This window comes from Mercenaria mercenaria, chromosome 15 (genome assembly GCF_021730395.1).
Source record: "Mercenaria mercenaria strain notata chromosome 15, MADL_Memer_1, whole genome shotgun sequence".
NCBI classification, from domain to species: Eukaryota; Metazoa; Mollusca; class Bivalvia; order Venerida; family Veneridae; genus Mercenaria; species Mercenaria mercenaria.
The window spans coordinates 8,057,343-8,065,635 of record NC_069375.1 but is presented as its reverse complement, the minus strand read 5'-3'; the positions used below and the strand labels follow the sequence as shown (position 1 = coordinate 8,065,635).

Sequence of the window (8,293 nt, the reverse complement as noted above, 5' to 3'; positions counted from 1 at the left end):
TTTTCACTTTCCTGCGATAAAATCACAAGAGCTTTTACAGAGCTGAAACCCTCCCCCACCCCACCACAGGTGACGGCATTTGTCTGTTTATCTGTCTGCGTTTGTCCGGAAGGAATTAATGGTTTTCACTTAGTCTCTATTGTCCCTTCACAACTCCCTCCAATCTTTGTTTCAGTTATTAAAGTTTTGTTTTTGTCATTACTTTGAATTTTTAATTTTACTTTACTGTGTTTCTCAGTATTGTTTCTTACTCATCAAGCCCTCATCGAGAATATATCCTTCACTCCAATACACCAATAACAGCCATTCAGAGTTTGCTCTTGTGAGTTTTCAATGGAGCACTTATAAATTTGTTATTGCGAATTATGAAAGAGAAGTTGTTGATATGTGAAGCAACGTAATCTTTATTCTGATGTTAAGTTAATATGCATGTAGTACTACATCATATTATTAATTGTTACATATTACAAAAATATTTATCATTGTGTTTATGTTATTTCTAATTGAAATATTTAACACTAAAAGATCCTCTTGAGCCTCTTTCATAAAACTTTGTAGGTTTTCTTTTCACCTACTTAGAATAATATGAAAGCAGTCTTACAAAAAAAATTCAGTATGTGTATAACCTAAACTACAAATTTTATTTACCACGTACACGCCCGATCATAGGAAATTTCTTTTGTTCTGGGAGAAAAAATATAAAATTAGCATTTTTTCTTGCTCGTTAAACTGGGATAGATATTTTATCTTTTTGTTCTAGGTAAAAAGATATAAAATATGCATTTGTTTTCTCTTGCTACACTCTCGCAATAAAACAAAATTTACATGAGTTCCCATAACCCTCTTTACCATTTCTATGTGTTAACAGCTCTTGATTTTGTCACAAAGCCGTCGTACCAAATAAAGTACATCAGAATGCCCGAAATGGTTCCATTGTTTACAACATGTTCAGGGGAGGGGGCCTGCCCACGGACACCAGAAGTTGCGCCACCAACATCAAATCCTTTATCTGCACCTGGGGTCATATGACAAGACTGATTTTACACTTGATTGCTGCATGCCAATTTCAATTTGTTCTCTGAAAATAGTACTCATTTACCTTCACCAATAATTTCAGGAGTTTTCTTTATTGTGCGCTGTATTTGTTACCTGAAAATATCTAAATAGACCAAAATAACCTGCATATTTTACCAATAGCACAGCGGTGTAGTGATAAGTTCTCCGACTTACACGCAAGTAACCATGGGTTCAATTTCAACTCAGACTGTTTTCATTAATTTGATATATAATGTCATTTTATCAATACAGTACTGTTTTTATTCTTACAACATTTTATTAAATATATCGGTCATTGTGGCCTATGGGTTAATGCGTCCGCCTCAGGACTGGGAGGGCGAAAATTCGAGCCCCTTGGGGAGCAACCGTCCGGAGAATGTTTATCATGGAACTTGTTCTGAAAAGGCCGGTTTGTGCTAGTTAAATGAATGGTTACCGACCTCTATCCACCTGGCGCATGGCATAGTAATAGGAGTTGGGAGGTATTTAGTATGCACATTAAAGGTGTCATATAAGCCAAGTTGGCTGGCCCTTTCAATGGTGGTGACACTATATAATAAACAAAACCTTTTATATATAAAACTTTTGACAATCACCTGTACATATGTCAAATACTTGTGTATTTCTTTCAATATATGAAGAATAAATTATGATAAATGTGACAATATTCCTGCATTAAGTTGTAAATACAGATGAAATTTTAAAAAAAATATAATGAAAATGGTCAAACAGGTGTTTCGGATTCACAGCCGAATGGTTGGTAGCTGAACGTTTTGTCAGCACAACTATGTACGATCTGGTGATAAAGAAATGTTTATATTATATTTGCATGGTTTTCAATATTTGTATTTATATTTAAGTTTTGGCACCAAGAATTTATTTATGGAAACATATGGAATATTTTTAAGTGCCAGGTCAATTGTTTCGGATAATATTAAAACAATTCTCAATAGATAAAATATTTAGTTAGGTAAATATTCAATTATTGGAAAACCCAGTCACTCGTCAAGAGTCAGTTGAGGTGGCTCAGATCCCCTGATGATAGTCATCAATGAATTAATTCTGGCATCACCTTTAAATTAGACTTAATTGTTTTGCTATATACAAGCTTATTACCAGGTGTATAATTTTGCTGAGTAGGAAAATACCCACACACATTCAAAGTGTATATGTATGTGATGTCTGAAATATCCAAACTTATTCCTTAATTAATTAACTGCAGTTCCAAAAGTCAGATTTTAGAGATGCTATAGAAATCAGTATCATCTTTTTACAAAATTTAAATCTATGGTCTGGCCTGACCTGGCTTGGTCCGATCAAAACTTTGACACACCGGGCCAGGCCAGGCCAGGCCAGACTTTAGAACAACTGCCATGTATTACTTTTCATTTTAAATTTTAAACCTGAAATTCACAGTTGAATTTGGAATATTTACACAACATGATAAAACATTTGAGAATATTTCATGCTGATAGTGATGGTTATTGAAATTTCTTCCCTACTGCAAGTGTTTGTAGATCTTTAACATGCCGTAACAGCAAGTTTTATAAGAGAATAAATTCATTAAATATGATGCTAAAACAACAAAACTTGATATTTATTTGTCAATTGCTCATATATTTGCTTGTCTGGTTAATTTTTAAGTTACAACAAAAGTAGCAAACACCGTAACTTCAGACAAACTATGAGACCAGGTTATCAGTATGAAAACTATAAGAACAGTATTTACAAAGGGAAGACTATATTTAATCTTTACTGGACCTCTAGACACTGTACAGTAACTGCCTCAATTATTTGAAAATAAAATAAATATACACATTCATGTCTGCTGTGAATGTCTAGGAAATGTAAGCTAGTAGATGTTGTTTATTTGCAGAATATATTTGAGCCGCACCATGAGAAAATCAACATAAAGTGCATTTGTGACCAGCATGAATTTGCATCTGCGCAGTCTAGTCTGAGGATTCATGCTGTTTGCTAACAGTTTGTCTAATTTCAATAGGCTTCAAGTGCTAACAGCATGGATCCTGAGTAGACTGTGCAGATAATTAACTGAAATGGTTGTCATTTAGAAACAGGTGTCTTTATATCATATTTATGGCGGACTTATGGTGTGTGTAAAGCTCAGAAAAACCTAACATCCAATTATAATAAGATTTGCTCAACTTTTCCAGTAACATTATATATAACAGTCTAAGGGATTGATTTCAAAAAACAACTTAGTAACCCATAAGCAATGCACTTAAATTACATGGGAGCTTCTATTTCATACATCTTTGCACATTATTTGAATATCACTCCTATCATTATTTGTTCTTATCACCTCTAAACTCACTTAAATAAGTCACTGAAATCGTATTTGTTACAGAAATGGCTATTTAGAAGATGCATTCATCCATCCATCCATTAGTTTATTTGCCATATATCTGAATAAGTTGTTTTTTGAAATAGAAAGAGACAAAATTAGACTGTGTGTTTTCACATGACATTGCCATGGGGACTAGCATTTACTTGTTATCTAACCACAGAAAAAAAATACAGTGATATCAACTCAGTATTTCCTAATCTAAATTCATATAGTAGTTTCATTCATTGCAAAGAGAATTTTTCCAGGTACTTATTGAACACCCCTCATATTAAAAGGATTTTTATGCATTGTACATAGCTGTATCCATTATTAAATTATCCATGTCTTATACTATACAAATTTACAGACTAAAATGGAAAAAAATTAACACAAAGGATACATGTTATTCTTATTTCATTTATTAGCATATACTGAACAAAATATTTAACAATGTATTGATATAATTATGTTTAATTGCATGTTTCTTGTTGAGTATAGATAGATACATTTTATTCAGTCATTATTGAAGAGCACAACATATTTACAACAGGATATCAACAAACATTATTACAAAGAACATATTTACAACAGGATATCAACAAACATTATATACAAAGAACATATTTACAACAGGATATCAACAAACATTATATACAAAGAACATATTTACAACAGGATATCAACAAACATTATATACAAAAACATATTTACAACAGGATATCAACAAACATATATACAAAGAACATATTTACAACAGGATATCAACAAACATTATATACAAAAACATATTTACAACAGGATATCAACAAACATATATACAAAGAACATATTTACAACAGGATATCAACAAACATTATATACAAAGACAAATATGACCAATAGATATTAATCATTTAAACACATACATTTAATAATTAAGTATGCTAAAACAACATGCTAAACGCCCAGATCATTCATATCGCACATTTCAGTAATTTAACTGATGAGTCTAAGGGAACCATCATGCAGATCTTTGTATAAGTCCAATTCCTCGATGTCACCACAGTCGTACCTGACTCGATAAACAGTGTCTATGGCCCCCTCCTCCCCCTTCAGTAGATCTGTGACTATTCCTGGAAAAGAAAAAGAAAGTAAACATTAGTGGATCGGTTTTAAATTTTATATTAGTCAAATTTGTCTCAAATTACCAATTGTTAACTTTTTCCATATGTTTAGATGTTATATTTAAAACTGCCAAATAAATCAGTTATTATGACTGGTTTAAATGCATTTGCTGTTTACAATGCCACATATTGCCTAGTTGCGACTTGCATCTTACATGTGTAGTGAGATAATGTGCATAACAATTTAAACCAGTTTGATCCACATCTGCCAGAAACAGTGTACATGAATAAATTCAAAATAGCTTGTTTAACTGCTTACCTGAATAAATGACTTTCTTTCTTCCAACTTTCCATGTATGTTCAATTCGTTGCCCAACCAGTGGCATATCATCAGATTGATGTTCCCTCACAGTCACTTTAACTGTAAAACAATATCAGTACTGTTATGAATCATATTTGTACCTCTTGAATTATTTTTGTATTCAGCATTCGTTTTTATTAATGAAAATAAAAAATCAATTTTAGACAAATATAACATTTTTTTGCATTTTACAAAGGCTGCAGCTTGCTAAAGATTAATTTGCACTGTTAAGTTGTTGTATCCATAAATATTTATAATGATAATTTATTTTTCTTTTTATAACAAATTTTGCTAATTTCTACAGGAACACTAAAAGAGTACTAAACTTCCAACAAAGCCCCCACCCCCTCATAATCTTTAATGAATGCAGCTTAGCAAAACACTTACAGATTTCTTTGGAAGCTGGTCTTGTTGCTGTTGTTATTGGTTTTGTTACTGGTGTTGACAACTTTGCGGTTGTGATTTGTGATGATGTTGTTGATGTTGTGACTGGTGTTGCTGTTGTGACTGGTGTTGATGTTGTGACTGGTGTTGATGTTGTGACTGGTGTTGCTGTTGTGACTGGTGTTGATGTTGTGACTGGTGTTGCTGTTGTGACTGGTGTTGCTGTTGTGACTGGTGTTGATGTTGTGACTGGTGTTGATGTTGTGACTGGTGTTGCTGTTGTGACTGGTGTTGATGTTGTGACTGGTGTTGCTGTTGTGACTGGTGTTGATGTTGTGACTGGGGTTGCTGTTGTGACTGGTGTTGATGTTGTGACTTGCTGTTTATGTTGTGACTGGTGTTGAAAGTTGTGACTGGTGTTGATGTTTGCAGGTTGTTGATGTTGTGAATTTGGTGTTGCTGTTGTGACTGGGTTTGCTGTTGTGACTGGTTTGCGGTTCTGGTGTTGCTGTTGTGACTGGTGTTGCTGTTGTGACTGGTGTTGCTGTTGTGACTGGTGTTGATGTTGTGACTGGTGTTGCTGTTGTGACTGGTGTTGATGTTGTGACTGGTGTTGCTGTTGTGACTGGTGTTGATGTTGTGACTGGTGTTGCTGTTGTGACTGGTGTTGATGTTGTACTGTGTTGATGTTGTGATGGTGTTGATGTGTGACTGGTGTTCTGTTGTGACTGGGGTTGATGTTGTGACCCGGTGTTGATGTTGTGCAGGTTGTTGTCACTGGTGATTCTGTTTCTAGTGGACTGGTTGAGGCTGCTTGTGTAGTTGTGGAGTCAGGTGAAGGGCTTGAAGGGAGCGTCCTCGGCTTGCGTTTGGCTGGAACTGGTCGTCTTCTTGGAGCTGGTATTGGTGTTACTGTTGCTGGGCATGGCGGAGGTGATTGTGCTGTTGGGAGTAGTGACTTGTTCGTTGGCTGCTTGACCTGTGTTGGTGGTAGGGCATTCTGTTAAAGCTGTAATTATTAATTGACATTTAATGCATAATCTTTTAAACATTTGTTATAAAGAAAACTCTCATGTCTGAACTAGAAAAGGATATTACATATTCAGATCTATGATAAAGCAATGATTATACAAAAAGTTCATAGGTCTAGTTACTATCCAAATGAGTTTGAAAAATTTTTCTTTGAAGAATTATTTAAACATTTTCTACTTGTTTCAAATGAATTCTATAAATCTACATTATTTGTGTACTTTGAGAAAATGTACTCAGACAAATCGTCGCCTTATTTCCACAATGCACCAAGTGCCATTTTTGCAATTTTGGGAAATGCAAATCAAAAGTTTAAGTATCAATAACTTTTCAACTATTTGGTCAAAAAAATTGAAAATTTCAGAACTTGTTTAGTTTGTATTCTTCAGACTTATGTAAAAATTTCAAAAGAATTGATAAAACAGAATTTTAGGAAATTAAAAAAATGATTTTAAAAAATCACATGAAAATGAATATTAAAGTATTAAAAGTTAATTCCAAAATGCAACTTCGAGGTAGGCTGTTGTGGAATGAAAAGAACTTTCAAAAATAGGTAAATATGCCTTGCTAACTGCCTTTTTCGATGTTTAACACTGACTAAAAAGGATAAAAACATTATTGCAATGAATATTCACACAGAGTCGTAATTATTAAAGTCTTAATCAGGGGCATAGCTGAGGAATTTCAATTTGTAGGCCCACAGATAAGAGCACGGAATTGCTAGGGGGGATGGGGGCATGCTCCCCCAGAATTTTTTTTGAAAATGTACTTTAAATGGTGCAATCTGATGCATTTCGGAGGTATTAAACAAAACTGTAATCAGTGCTTCTATGATTGATTTTCTACTTTATTTCATTAGCGTTAAATAACTCAAGTTGTGTAATTATGACATTTCATCTATATGAATTCAATATTTCGGCATTTAACCGAGGCAAACTTGTTAATAATTTCGTCAACATCTATCTCCATATCTCGATGAATATGCAACAGAGCAAGACTAGCGAGACGGTTTTCAGTCATTGTATTTCTAAGGTATGTTTTTATTCTCTTCATACTGCTGAATGACCGTTCAAATCTCCGGTAAAAAATCTTTGGACATAAAAGTAAGAAAACGCACATCGTGACCTCAACGCGAAACTAGTCTATCTGCTTCTATTTCTATATACACATAGACTAGTTTCGCGTTGAGGCGACGACATGCCCACTAAGTTTCATTTCAGTTTGGTGAAAATTGCAGGAGTTGTTTTAAGGACATTTCCTAGATTTGTTTTCTATGGACAGAATTATTTTTATATTTTATATCAAGGTACTTTATTATGCACTATATTATTTTCAATGATCATAAGGGTAAGTCTACTCATTCCCGTATTTATGTTATGGAGAGGATAAGGGCGTGACCAATTTGAAACACGTATTCAAATGTAAGAACCACTAACTGAAGCAAGTTAAATTTAAGGACACATTGGTTTGTATTCTTAAATTTTCACCTCTGTTTTTTCTGCAGTATTTAAATATTTCTCAAGTTTTGTTTAATTTTTTTCCAGGAGTCATAACTCTACTATCCGTCAGCATTTTTAAATTCCTTTGGTGTTAGATTAAGACAACCCGTAATTTACACATATTATTATGATATGAAAAACTTAAACATGCTTAAAGATGAATATGAATTTAACTGTAAATGTATATATTCGCGGTTACACTATCCAAAGCAACATTTTCTTTACTTTCCGTCATCTTACTTGTAAAATGACATTCTTTCCTCTTAATTCGCTTTTTACTGACCAACACATGTTCACAATTATTTAACACAAAGTGTTCGATACCGTCTGAAAATAACGCAACTTTCTATCTCACGAAAAATAACGGACAGACCTACTGCGCAATATGTTGCGCAGGTAACAACAGCTAGAATTATTTCATATTTGCAAATATAATCACAATAGTGCGATCAATTCGTAACGAAAATGCCAAAATACTTCAGAAAATGGGAAAAGAAACCAAAAAATTGGCACA

The 8,293-nt window shown here is 33.6% G+C and overlaps 1 protein-coding gene across 1 annotated transcript; it reads right to left on the bottom strand.

The window, feature by feature from the left end:
* Positions 1-3,804: 3,804 nt before the first annotated feature.
* Positions 3,805-7,300, bottom strand: LOC123550083 (uncharacterized). The gene is made up of 5 exons (XM_053525725.1): positions 7,208-7,300; positions 5,999-6,251; positions 5,255-5,536; positions 4,826-4,927; positions 3,805-4,515 (listed from the first exon to the last, which is right to left on the bottom strand). The coding sequence occupies exons 1-5, from the start codon at positions 7,298-7,300 to the stop codon at positions 4,379-4,381; spliced, it is 867 nt and encodes a 288-aa protein (XP_053381700.1). The 3' UTR covers positions 3,805-4,378.
* Between the last annotated feature and the right edge of the window lie 993 nt (positions 7,301-8,293).

Bases quoted from the DNA above. Each gene is read 5' to 3' on its own strand.
- LOC123550083 (XM_053525725.1), bottom strand. From the start codon at position 7,300: ATGACTGAAAACCGTCTCGCTAGTCTTGCTCTGTTGCATATTCATCGA. The intron at 6,252-7,207 runs GTTAAATGCCGA...CAGCTTTAACAG, and splicing joins TTATTAACAAGTTTGCCTCG to AATGCCCTACCACCAACACA. The intron at 4,928-5,254 runs GTAAGTGTTTTG...ATTGTTTTACAG, and splicing joins ACCAGCTTCCAAAGAAATCT to TTAAAGTGACTGTGAGGGAA.